Genomic DNA, 14,030 nt, shown 5'->3' with positions numbered 1-14,030 from the left:
CAAAGTAAGCCACAGATAAACACACAGCCTCCAGACTGTCTTTTACCACAAGACCACAACTAATCCTATTTACACAGTGAAATTAAATGAGCTCATATTCTGTCTGGAGTTCTCCAGGACTCCCAACAGATCTAGCAGTCTACAGCAACCTTCCTGTGAGTAATAATGAATGAAAGCATTAAGAATAGATACATCTGACTTGCAAGGAACATTTATACCCAAGACCCATTTTGTCTAGTTTTCACTGTTGAGCTGAAAGGGGACTCTTTAAAAAAGGGTAGTTAAGACTGGTTCTAAACAAATAGGAAAAGATGAATACCTTTGCCAGGCAGACATTCAAAAAGATTGCCAATTTAATAGCAGAATATGATGCAAGCACCAGCACCAAAATTTGTGAGTGAATCTTACCTTTAACCTTCACTGGCTACTACTGCAGCACTACTTTATTGGCTCCTGCTAAGGACAGAGTCATACAGAGTGCCCAAGAGAGAAGCCATAGTCTCACGTCAACACTGTCACACATCCTTTCAGCAATTGTGGATATCACAGCCATGTTAAATCTAGCCGCTCTACATTGGCCTCGCACGTAATAGCAAATCACATCCTGGTTCTTGGTCCTTATCTACAAGTAATCAATGTCCTCAGTTCAGCAAAAAGGTTGCCTGAAGCACCTCTCTGGAGACCATCACTGATAAAGGTCCTCAAGCTCTATAAATCTCAGCTGTGGGCAAGGCTTTCCCAGGCACTACTCTGAGTCTTCAGAATAAACCTTCACCAGAACTAAGACATACCACAGGCCTTATCACATAGTGCTTTTAGCGTACAGCTCACCTCAGCAGCACTAATCTAGATGTGTGTGAAAGAACACTGAGAGAGCACAGATGCATAAAACAAAACAGGTCTCTGCTTAGAGAATACAGGAAAGAATGAATCATTGATTACGGATATCAGTCACACTGCTTAATGCATAACTGGATGAACTGCAGTTACTGCTGTCTTGATGAAACCAGAACAACCAGCACAGAACTAGAACAGATTCTGGAGGTTCTTTAACAGTGTATAAGAAAATCTATTGGGAATCAATAAACAAAAATGCATTTAAATGTATTTTTCACAATAAAATACTGAAGATGAGAAGTTGTACCACCTTCTCCTCATCAAAGGAATACCTCAAAAATCTTGAAGAGATTCCTGCAATAAGTAAATGTCTGTTATCAATCTTCATATTATTTATGTACTTCTTTGGATGTCCAAATTACAACAACTAATATAGCACTGTAAACACAGATCTGCTGGTACTCAATTTGTGGTTACTGTTCAGTGTCAAGCAAAGTATACTTTGGTCTTAAACTCAATACATCATTGTGCAACAGTAAGCAGGATATAGAGTAAAATATGGTCCCTATCAAGGATGATCAAAAACTCCAAGGTACCATAACTTTTAAGAAGATGTGGGAAACTGTAAGCATGGGAAAAGGCAATCCTTAATTTACTTTCCTAAGCGATGAGAAGGTGTTGCACAGTTCAGCCCAAGGAAATTTGTAAATATAGAAAGCCTATTCAGAAATCAAAAGCACATACTTCATCATCATTATCTGTTCACAACTGCTGAAGTTGCTTACATATGTTTGAAAGAAACTGCATGCTAATCTTGTGCTGTTATTTATTAGCGCAGCACTTCATGAAACACGTCCCAGGTCTCGCAGAAGCATCCATCCAGGTCTGCTGGAAATTTCTGAGTGCAAACCAGAAAGTCACAACCTGAGCACAGTCTGCCACTGCCTTTTAACTCTGCAAGCCAAATGGCAGAGGAGGAGTAAAGGGTCAAGAATCGCTGCATGGACCTGTGTCCTCTTAAAAGGTTCTACATTGCTGCCATTGTCACCTACTCATTCCAGCCTCATTTCTCCACCCAAGCTTCTCCCTTGTTCATTTCCATTGCCTCCACCCTTTTCAAACCTGTTTTAAAACAGGTTTTGACATCTTAAAAAATTATAAAACATTTGAAAAGCTGTTTCAACCACTTGTTAACTAGAAGCCTCCTCTAAACAAGAGGATAATGAAGTCTACTAGGAACATGTAGTACCATCATAAAAGGCTTTAAAGATCAATGAAGGACAACTGCAATACCACCTGTGCTGGTACGGTATTAGAGCATGGTAGCTGCTCTCACCTTTGCCTTTGAGACAGAGATGAGCTTAACATTTACCTAAGGTTCTTTACTCATTTTACCAGTGCTTCAGCTGGTAATCGGTTCATCCTCCTAATGCCCCTGTGAGGCTCCTAATGCCTTCGCTGAGGTCCTTGCTTTAGAGATGAGGAACTGAGGTTTTGAGGAATCTCATCTTCTCCAAGGTTACACCAAGAATCTGAAGGAAGTCATGAGGGAACATTGCACATAATACCTTTAACTGCCAGAACAGCTTTCTGTTCTTGCACACAGAAGTCCACAGAAGCCAGCATGACTGCAAGAAGATGGATGTGTACCTACATACAATCCATTGATACCCAGCAGTAGAGATGCAATTATCTCCACAGCTGTAGGGAGGTGCCCTGACCAAGAACACTAAACAAATAACATATTAATGAGCTCCTTGATTATACATAGCATTGTCCTTTTTAGTGGCAGCTTACGTTGCTATCAAGGCACAAAGCAGGTTTTTCATCTCCACACTTCTTGCCATGTATACAATGCAATACAATTGCATACAATACAATATACACTATGCTCTATACACTACACTCCATCACGGCCATCAAAGACTTGAGAAAGGGAAAAACCTGGAAATAATCTCTTAGGCTAGAGAACATAAAATGGGTAACCTGAGGGAAACTAGTTTTTTGCATGTGTTTAGGTGGTAGCAATGAACCGAGGAAGAGTGGGAGCAGACCTGGATAACATGAGTAGATGAAACTAAAAGGAAGATTGAATAGAAAGGAACAAAGGTTGTTAAGAACTGCAGCTGTGAAGTTGATTCACATAATATTCACTGAGATTATCCATTCATTTGTTACTCATATTATTAACTGTGGTTACGACTTTGTTATTATAAACATCAGTCAGGACCAGGGCTCCATTTTGACAGGTACCTTAGCAGTTATGCAATTAGATCTTGATCTTGATCTACTCAGCTCACAATTACAGTAAGAAAAGCCCTGCTTCAGGATATGACATCACAGGGAGGAGCTTCTGGCGATTAACAGTTGCTTTTATACCTGTTTGTTTCAGTTTCTTAACCAGTTAGGAAATCCTTGTTTACAGGCCTTGTTGCAACTTGGCAGCTATCCACGTAACTACTTCTCTGTCCTTGTGCAGATTCCCATTGCTGAGCATTTGTCCTGGGCTTCTTTTAGGATTTCTGTCCATTAACGCACCGGCAGCCTGTCTGAGCAGCCAGCAGCATCAGGAACTTAGACAAGATGCCCTGAAAAGACACCAGTACTCTCTTTCAAAGGACCATGTCCCAGGGTTTCTCGCAATCACGGCAAAAGTCAGTGACCACTCATTTTGACAGGGAAGCGATACCACTCTAAAGCAAACGTGCCATTAGCACTGGCTGGCCCAGGCAGCTGCCTGCTGGCACTGCCCGTGCTACCTGCCTGCCCTCTTTGCACAAAGACTGCTGATGCACCCTCGCACCAGTGCTGCAGTCCAAGATGTGTGCACGCCTTCAATCAGTCCTTTCCGCACATAACAGCTTCCTTCAGAGAACATGGCAATGAAAGGGATTTCATTATTATGATGGTGTTACATGGGATTTCGATGATACAAGGAAAAACATTAGTAGTACTGCCTTCCAACTTTTAAAATCAATGGTCAGTGTAGTATTTGAGTTTGCTATGAAATTACATAGCAACAAGGCTCAGATTTAACAAGACACAGATTTAATACTATGGTTAAAGAAAAGCCTAAAGCTTTACCTAATAAGAATGCTCATTGAGATTAGCTTGTCACATTAAAAAAAAAAAGGAGCTGTAGGCCATTCCCAGAAAAGATTTCTGGAGCCTTGGACTTTGCTAAATACAAAGTAGGGCAAGCCAGCATTTTTAAAGACATTTTTTGTCTCCTGAAGGGAATATTTCTGTGAAATATATGTATGTAGAAGATGTTATTTTTTATTTCACTTGTGGCCCATGAAACAAGCAGGTTTCTCTCCCACAGGTATCAATTTGCAGTGTAGAAGATATTTATTTTCCCTCCTGGAAAATCAGTGAACCCTGCCACTGAGAAAAGGGCCATGCTAAACCAGCTGTGCGAGGCAGCCTGTGCCCTGCTGTGACTGCAGCGGCAGCCTTTGGGAACAGCGAGTGCCGGGTGTGCTCCCACAGGACCATGCACAGCAAGGCATGTCTGGGCAGTCACACTGAAAACAAGATCTACGCCGGGGAATTTACACCGCGTGGGTCTAGTTCCTGTTGTAATCAGCACACAGAGGGTGAAATGCAGTGGTACTTGGCCAACAGAGAAGCCTCTCCAGAAACAAACTCTCCCATGGTTAGACGGTGGAAATGCAGAGCACTGCATAAAGGTAGCTTCAAGGGGCCTTCAAAGGCTTCTGTGAAGAAATGGGTGGGGGGACTTGAAAGCTATGCCCTCTTCCAGCGATCATGGCTGGTCAACCAGCCCTTGGAAAACCAAGAGTTTTGCAACAGCTGATCCCTTCCCACATGTGGGAAGCCTTCTAAAAGTCAATCTCCACTACGTCAGCTGACAGGGAAAGGAAGGGAAGATCATTGGAAGTCACTGGATGGCAGAACAAATTCAAGGCCTTTCAGCAGTGAAGGCAAAACTGATTTTTGCCACTACAAGGATGAGGCATTGAGATTGCAGCAAAGGTTTCTGTGACATGGAAACCAGAGGCTGTTGTTGATGCATAGAGTTCATGTGGGTTCAGGAGCAGACTGGAGGTGTTGCTGCATTCATAGAAAAACTGTATTTGGCCTGGGAAGTTACCAACTCTGAAGCAATCAAAGGCTAGGAGAGCACATTTTGCAGAGCACTCTATATACTTTCACTCTACTCTCATACTCCTCCCCACACAGCAGGAGAGACCTTTGGTCCCATCCAGCACAGCTGTTCTTGTGTCCCTGTGCACTGCAATGAGGGTGCAGAAACATGGAGAGCCCAGGCACCTCAGCTTGTGACTCTTGCTCCTCATGCTGCCAATGGCTCCCTGTTTTGCCAGTGCCTCAAGCTAGCCCTACTGGATGATCTATGCTCAGACCATGGGCAACTAAAACACTTCTCTCCAACATCTCCACATACTATCCTATACAGTTGCAGAGAAATAGCACCATCCAGGCAGTCAATCCAGATTTTGCATAAATGGTGGATGTGTTTATGAAGGCTTGTAGCAGCCACAAAGCTTTCGCAGTTTTAAAGCAAGAGACAGCTGCAGTCATGCAGCTGTTAGTAAGTTTTCTGCCATTTTTGGAATAGAGAGAGAGGGGCATTTGTCTTTGTGTAAGATGCAGAAAAGGCCTTTTCAGGCCAGCCTGAAAAGGACCAGCTTTTCTCAAGTAGGCATTTCTGCTGCCCATGCAAGGCAAAGAGAAAAAAGAAATGTCCATAACTATTTAATCAGCAATATAAGTATATAGACCTCCCCAAGAATAACATCCTGAAACTGGACCTGGTGTTTTCCTATGACACTGAAAAAGAGCATCTGGGTTCCTGTCCAGTGCAAACTGAGCTGAAAAATATCAAAGTAAAATCCCTTAGTGGCCTCCAAGTGCCAAGCATTTTGGGTATGGCTATTAAATGCAAACACTACTTTTGACTCAGGAGCCAGATCTCTGAGCCTCAACCCTCATGAACCACAGATCTCTTGGAAGAGTGGGGCAGGGAAAAGCATGCTTCAATGCTTGTCTGGCCCCAAAACATTTATTATAGGCCAGTTCTGGGGACATACTGTTGATCCAGATGAAACTTTGGACTGGTCTGGTATCACAATTGTTACAACTTTTGACAGGGAAAATTCAGCCAAACTCAAACATGTCCAGAAATTGCAACAGCTGTATCTTGTGAATGATATGTACTATTCTGTAGTTGCCACATAACCTACATAATGTAGGAGCAAATCCTTCTGATTCTTGAGTAAGCCTTATTCCTATCAGATTTCAACACACATTACTAGCCTGATTATTGTTATTATGCTCACACCACGTACAAATACAACCTTTTGTCTGACACAAAGGGGAAAGGCCAGGAGGTCATGATTACAGATGATTGCCACAGCTGTCCTATAATAAAAAAACAAGTCCTATATTATATGACATGCAAGATCTAAGGAGGCACAGGCACTGGGTTGTGGGTAGCAGTCCCTCTGCACAAGGAGGATCCTTTAGCTGTAGAGTGCCACAGCTGAAGAAAAGCAAAGCACATTGATCTTTAACATGCAGTCTTCCAAAAACTACAGCTTGGTCTAATCAGGCTCTGACTCCAACAAAGCACCAATGGCTCTTTGCAGTTTGAATTATTTCTTTCAACTCTCTGTCCTCACCCCTGTCTCTCTTAACAACTTTGAACTGTATAGAAATAGTGATTAAAACAAATAAATATGAGTGGGAAATATAATCTTTTCCTAAAATATATTTTGAGCCAAATATATTTCAAATATTTACAAATATTTGAATAAATACATTAATTACATTACAAATACATTCCCACAAAAAATATTAAAAAAAATCACTTTTGAGCAAAGACTAATCCTGGGAAAGTAAATATCTGCAGAAAGGTAACTTGCTCCTGATTCTCAGAGGGAAAACAAAATGTGGTGCTCTGTTGCACAAATAAGAAAGGGAACTGGGATGGGGAATGGACAAGGCTGCTCTCTCAGACCCTTGCACCTAGCACTGCTTCTTCTGGCTCTTGCCAGCAAAGACCTTTGTCCACATTTGGCTTTGGAAGTAATTCTCCAGTGATATAGCTTCATACCTGCAACCAAGCAGTCAAACATCTGCTCAAAATGAAGATACAGGATAAAGACTAATAAAAGATAAAGAGCTAAGATAAATAGCTATGGATTTCTGGAAGTTCTTTGGTCCTTAACAATGTAAAGGCTGTCATTTCCAATCATTACAAAATGCTGAGAAACTAATAAACATCCCCGATTTGATTTTAAGGCCAGAGGCAGATATTTGTTTATCAGTTCTGTAGGTGGTTATCTTGATGCTATTGGCTGTCAGGGCAACTTAGGCATTCCCTTGGGCTGGTATCATTTATGCCAGAAAATAGTTCAACTGAGATTAAAAAGACAGAGAGGTAACTGAACAATCTTTTCATTCTTCTCTAAAGATCTTTTCAAGAAAAGACAATATTCCTACGCTAGGCTTAACAGCAGAAATGCAAAAAATTGAATAATAATCTCCATGGAGGCAAATACTCTTGCTGAGTTCACTTGGTCTTATTTAATATGCAAGGTTCATATTCACTTCCTTTCCATTGCACTCCTGGTTTGTTCTTTCTCTCTGAGGCAGATATTTGAGTTGACCTTCAGCTTGCTTTCTCCCACCTGAGTAACTGCTGAAATTTTTTCTCTCTTCACTTCCACTTCCACCCATTCCACCAAGTCCCCAGAAACATTTCAATGGTACTGGTTTTGTCTTGAAAGTCTGGTATTTTGAACACATTTCAGTAAACATTTGACAGAAAAAAAGTTGTTTGACAACAAGACATATAATGCTCCTCTTTCTTTTTTTTTTAAGCAAAAAGAAATTAAGAGGTGCCTGCATGTATTTCTGCTGACTGCAAAAAACAGACAGGTACAAAAGATGATACTAAAGCTCCCATGTTACAGCACAGGCTCTGGCAGCCACTTGACATCAGTGCTGGCATTTTTGTCGAGAAGCAGAGGTGCATCCTGAATCTCAGTGCATCAAAAACTGCAACTGAGAATTAACAGCTGAATTTGTTCAGCAAAACTGGCTCTGAAGCTTGTTAGCAGTGAAGATGCTTTACAGTAAACCACAGTAGACCTTTGATATTTCCATTAATAGTAACATACTATAAACTGAAAGATATTGTTTATACAAAACTGTATTCTAAGAATAGTCCAAATTCAAATATGCATCAATATTTGAAACTATGGTGACACTTATACACAGATACAAGTTACAGTGCTTGTTTATATTCTCTGCTTTCAGAACTGAATTACTGGGAACCACAAGGAAAGACTGTGATACTCACACAGATCTGCCTTTCTCAGATTTTTCATTCTTATGATTTTCACAGAGAGTGAGCAGCATGGGCATTCTTCACTCTGCAGAAAAAATTACAAAGTTATTACCTGCATTAACATTAAATTGTTTATGCTCCCATAAATGCGTGTTGCAATTTTCAAAGCCATGCAGCAAAATCGGAAGATGAACTACTTGCACTGCTATGGAAGTTAAAACCATGTCTATGTGGAGGTAAAAGAAAAGAGGAAGAAAAAGAAGAAATATTCCTCTGTGTATATATGTCATTGATGGAAGAAATAACAGTAAAACGGGTAACATAGTAAAATAGATAACATGGTGAAATGGTTTTAAATAAAATGAAAACTTGCATTACACGACAGAACATTTTAATGTAAAAGGAATCTTTATCAAAAATTAAGCTGGAAAAATAAGCTAGCAAAGAGTGAGCATGCATGAGAAGCACCTCTGTTAAACATCTGTATACAAAGATAAAATAAGTTTAATTCTCCTGAAGAGTTGAAATTTCACACAGAGAGCAGATATTTTCTTCAAATAATTTTACTTAGTAAAAATAGCAAGTTTCCATTTAAAATCTTTATCAGGAACTTTTCCCAGAAATGGTGAAGAGCAAATACATGAAAAGTTGTGAGGTGTTCAGCTATTGCAGTCAGGAAGAGGAAAATGAGGGGATACAAAGAACTGCTAGGAAACAGAAACAATCCATGGTAAAATTGTCCCAGAGGAAAATGAAACTGTTCAGTGAGTGAGGCACCACCAGCACAAATGCAGCAGAACCTACACGAAAGAAAACAGCTTAGGAAGAGATGTTAATGAAACTTCCCCACACAAACCAGATGCTGGGTATTTGCAAAAAGGATCATTAACTGAAACATCAAGCACAGAAGGAAAGACAAATAACTAGACAGAACCCAAACAAATTATTAATTCTTGCAAATTTTATAAACTGAAACTTTAGCTATTGCTTCACTGGAAGTCATTATCTAATCCCTTCTCCCACTCTCTGCTAGCAAAATGACTCCATTAAATCCCTTTAGGGGGATTACGTCACTCCTTTTGCCAGTTAGGAATTGACCCAGCTGAGAAGTTGGGTACAAACTCCTCTATCACTCTTGAATTATGATAAACTGACCTTGGTCTCTATTTTAAGTCTCACTCCAAAACAGAAGTGCATGCTTTCATGTCTTCTGTCTGGATTCAGGTTCTGGATGGAATAATTCTCCTGCTCCCCCTGACACACACACACACCAAGAAGCCTCTGCCTTTGCCCTTCTTGTGAGGTTGTTTCAGTAGTTAAGGGCAAGGGGAAGATCACAGATGACTGCCCCATTCCTTGCTTCGTACACGTACTTTCCACACAAAGACCATTGCCAGACTCTGTTCATTACTCTCCCCTCCTTTCAAAAAGATGAAACTGTAGATCCTTAGTGTTTTTTAAACCGGTTTGCTTAGACATTCACACTTTTTATTTCTTAAGCCATGGGGATCCCACGTTTGAGGTCTCCCAGTATTAATGCACACTTATGCTAACATACATCTGTGTTATAGAGAGGTGCTCTATAATCTCCATTTTACAACAGGGGAAGCAGGGCACAGAATGATTAAATAAGTTGCTCATAGTCAAACAGCAGGTTAATTTCAGAGCTGAGAACAAATATGTTGACTCCCTGGAGCCCAACAGGCAGTTTTAGGGCTTTCCCTCCCGGTTATGTTCCACAAAAACAGTAATAATAATAAAAAAATATTCTCAGCGATTATGGACAAAGGCAGATCAAGATTTTCTTGGATCTCAGTCATGCACAGATATCAAACTAGGACCATCTTTGTGTCCATGATTAATCACTGTCTTTAGTCAGTGACCGTCCTGTGTACACCACTACCAGGTGGCTGCTAGCACAGCTATCTGGGCACAGCATATGACTACACTCATAGCTGGCAGATGCTGTGCTGTGGAAGAGCTCAATTTACATAATCCTTGCATCAAACCACAGATTCAGTCTAAATCCACAGCAAGATCCTGTGAGGCACCTCAGACTCCTTCCCAGCCTCCACATGAATCACCCACTGTGGCTGAACTTCATTACCAAAAGTGCCTCCACAGGGCAGCCAACATCAGCTATCAGTCATCCTGACATAAATAAGTAAATACATACATGAATTTGGGACTAACAGCTCCCAATTCCTCTTCTAGGCACCAGAATCCCAGTCACAAACGCACCTCAGGTCATCTTCAGCTTCTAATGAATTACAGTCTGAATTTTCACGCTCTTACCTCATGAGCACTCCAGTATGAGCCCATCGTGCTCCCAGCCGCGTACAAGTCAGATGGGGATGCCACTTCACTGTTAGAGGCAACAGCTGGCCGTGACTCACAAAGTACCTCTGCAAACTTCAAGGAGGCACCTGCTGAGGAGTAAGTGGCTTATCCATGCCCCACCTTCCTTACTGCCTGAAAGGGAAAGTATGAAGATAGAAAGGGAGGGGATTTGCTGAGTTTGATAGCTAAACACCAGTGGTGCATGTTGGGGGAAGGCTGTACACACCAAGGTGCCAAGAGTTATTAGCAACTCAAGATAAGGGAGTGATAACACACAGCACTTACCCATGGATACCTATGACTTGGCAGCAGTGCACAAATCAGAGAAGATAATAGCAGCTACACTTGGGATAACAGCAGCTTCCTTGGCTGGAGGAAAACAGAGCTCTACAGCACCCCAAATAACAACCAAAAGTATTGTAGATGGAACAACTTTAAAAGACCTTCTATTTCAACCAAATTTTATTCATTTTCCTTTTTTTGGAGGTAAAGGGGGCTGAGTTGCTTGCTGGTAGATGGCTCCCCAATTTCATTCATATACTTGTCAGGTGGATATATGTTTTTGTGCTTTCCGAACCCTTCCACAAACACAAAACTTCTGAGTAAACCAAGACAAAAAGTTCTCCTCCAAATTAGAGCATACATTGATTTATCTTAAATGCTAGCATCTAGATGTTTTAAACATAATGCAGTGTCATCAACTTATGATGACACCCATCTTTTCCATTTTCTGGCAGAAAACTGTGCAGCAGCAGATACGCAGGTGAATAGCCCTTGCACAGGTCCAGATACTAATATGCCCAGATGTCTGATATGAAATGACCACTTCAGAGCTGCAGGAGATGATACTATACACTCACCTCCCCTACCCAAGGGGTACATTCTGCAGGAGTTTCCTCCACAGCAAGTGCTGCAGAGCATGGAGCTGGAGGGAGGCCATCCCAGACACTGGCAGTCAGGTAGGTGCCTGTGCTAGAATAGGACTGTCGTGGTTTAAACCCAGCCGGTAACAAAGCACCACGCAGCCGCTCGCTCACTCCTCCCCCCGCTGGCCACAGTGAGATGAGGAGAAAATATAAAGAAAGGCTCGTGGGTCAAGATAAGGACTGAGAGGGATCACTCCCCACTTATGGTCACGGGCAAAAGACAGGCTCAACTTGGGGAAAAAACAAAGTCAATTTCATTTACTACAAATCAAAACAAAACAAGGATAATGAGAAGTAAACCCGAACCTTAGAACACCTTCCCCCCACCCCTCCCTCATTCCCAGCTCAATTCCACTCCCCATTTTCTCTCCCTCCTCCCCCCAGCAGCTCAGGAGGACGGGGAATGGGGGTTGGGGTCAGTTCCTCACACGCTGCCTCTGCCGCTCCTTCTTCCTCAGGGGCAGGACTCCTCACTCTTCCCCTGCTCCACCGTGGGGTCCCTCCCACAGGAGACAGTCCTCCATGAACTGCTCCAGCATGAGTCCTTTCCACGGGCTGCAGTTCCTTCCCTGGCGGGGGTCCTTTCTGGAGGCCGATCTTCAGTCACGGGCTGCTCCAGCGCGGGCTTCCCCATGGAGTCGCGGCCATCTTGGGGGTCATCCCCCTGCTCTGGTGTCCTCCTCCCCGGGCTGTAGGTGGGCATCTGCTCCCCCGCTCCCCTCTGTGGGCTGTGGGGGACAGCCTGCCGCCTCACCGCGGGCTGCAGGGGCAGCCCCTCACCCTCCTCCTTCCTCGCTGACCTCGGTGTCTGCAGAGGGGTTCCTCTCACATTCCAACCCCACTACTCACTGCAGGTTCCCCCCCTCTTAAATGTGTTCTCCCAGAGGCTCTACCGCTGCCACTGATGGGCTCGGCCTGGGCCAGCGGCGGGTCCGACTTGGAGCCGGGGAAGGTTCCGGCAGCTTCTCACAGGAGCCGGCCCTGCGGCCCCCGCCCCCGCTACCAAAACCCCACCACACAAACCCGTAACAAGGACGTGGTAGTAGTCCCAGCACAGGCACCTGGGACAAGACGTGTAGTGTGAACATATAGCAAATGGAGAACCCACTAACAAAAAACATTGTGGCAATGTCTGAGAAACTACTATTTCTGTTTCGATTCAGATTATCTGAGCTTTTAGGGTGCATAACAAATTCTGACAAGGGACATGGAGAAGGTGGAGCAGGCTGTAGGAGGGATCCTCAGAGAACTGTTTCCCTTGTCTCAGGAATACGTGTTTTCTGGCCAGTCTGGGGCAGATAAAACCAGGAAGGAGCAGGTGTTCACCATTTGCTATCAGAAAGTCTACAGGCAAAGTTAACCACAGTATCTAATCTGGACAAAAAAATCCCCAATGAGGGCCAACAGCTGAAAAGTGAAACTGAACCAGAGTACCTCAGGGAGCCCACAGACTGCAAAGCTGATGCAATACCCAGATCTTTGCAATAACAGGAGGACTCTCAGAAATATGATGACACCCTGCCTGGCAGGTGTTAAGGATTCAGTCACGATGCCTATTTTGACAGTTTGAGTACTTTATTTTGAGCTCATCAGTGGCTGGTCAGGTAAAACAGCGGACAGGATTTTAGAAGATAAGGTTGAAATTGCCTATATGTACCTTGTTGGGAAATTTGTTGAGAGAAAAGACTTGTCTATGGCTCTTGCCTACTTTTTTTAGGCCAGGTTACACAAGGAGCTGAGGGACTCCTTTAAGTCTAATCCTGGCTGGCCTTTGACAAACTCCCAGCTGCCGGCACTTGCCTTTCTTTCACAATGCTTCTGTGGGACTGTGACCAAAAGGACAGCAAAAGCCAACTTCTTAACCAGCTCCAGTTCTAGAAAAGACCACCTGTCTTTCTCCAGTAACTCACCTCTGAGGAAAAATTCACACTAGAATCAGAAGCTTCATGGCTTTCTCTGCTGAACCTTTCTTGGCCTTTAGTGTGTTTGAGTAGATTTGCTTCTCCTCAAAACAGCTAGGTTTTTTTGGGTTTTTTTATCTAAACAGTTAATATTTTGTCCTGACATCTGAAAAACTGGAGAAAGGGACAGAGGATTTACTTACAAAATGTCTCATTAGCTGAAGAGGAAGAAATGCAAGATATTTATTCTGCTATATATCCACATTCAGGTATGTAGTGATGGTTGATCAATATCCATGCTTTGGTGGCCAAGACTCTTGCTTCTTGGGAATGACACACAATTGTTTTCTGTATTACAAACTGTTCTCCTGTACAGCTTGAAGAGGAGTGCTGCTTTTTGTTAGTAGATTGCTCATTATGTGCTTTATCAGATGTGTGCATGCATCATTTTGTGTATTCCCAGGATAAGCATTTCTTCTTCTGTTTTTCTGGCCACAGCACTGGGGTTTGAGAACTGTTATGTTTTTGTGCTATGTGTGTATAAATCAGCTTTTTCCCCCTCAGCCACCGCACTTCAATGTACTTGTCAAATAACTAGTTAGGCTGTGGCAATCATATCATCTTAATTTGTACTAGCATACCTAGCAGCTATATTTTACATTTTATGGCTGTTTAACAACTGTGATG

General features: G+C 42.6%; 1 protein-coding gene across 1 annotated transcript in view; it reads right to left on the bottom strand.

Annotated features, from left to right (window-relative positions):
• LOC126049327 (cytosolic phospholipase A2 epsilon-like) overlaps positions 1-10,498 on the bottom strand; it is a 34,664-nt gene extending 24,166 nt beyond the window's left edge. Inside the window, exons 1-2 of the mRNA XM_049825505.1 lie at positions 10,472-10,498; positions 8,189-8,261 (exon numbers count right to left, since the gene is read on the bottom strand). Of these exons, the coding sequence (XP_049681462.1) occupies positions 8,189-8,261; positions 10,472-10,498 (100 nt within the window). The remainder of the gene's footprint in view (positions 1-8,188; positions 8,262-10,471) is intronic.
• Between the last annotated feature and the right edge of the window lie 3,532 nt (positions 10,499-14,030).

The sequence above is a fragment of the Accipiter gentilis genome, chromosome 22 (assembly GCF_929443795.1).
Source record: "Accipiter gentilis chromosome 22, bAccGen1.1, whole genome shotgun sequence".
Taxonomy (NCBI): Eukaryota; Metazoa; Chordata; class Aves; order Accipitriformes; family Accipitridae; genus Astur; species Astur gentilis.
The sequence above is the reverse complement of the archived record's forward strand: the minus strand, read 5'-3'. Positions and strand labels throughout refer to the sequence as shown.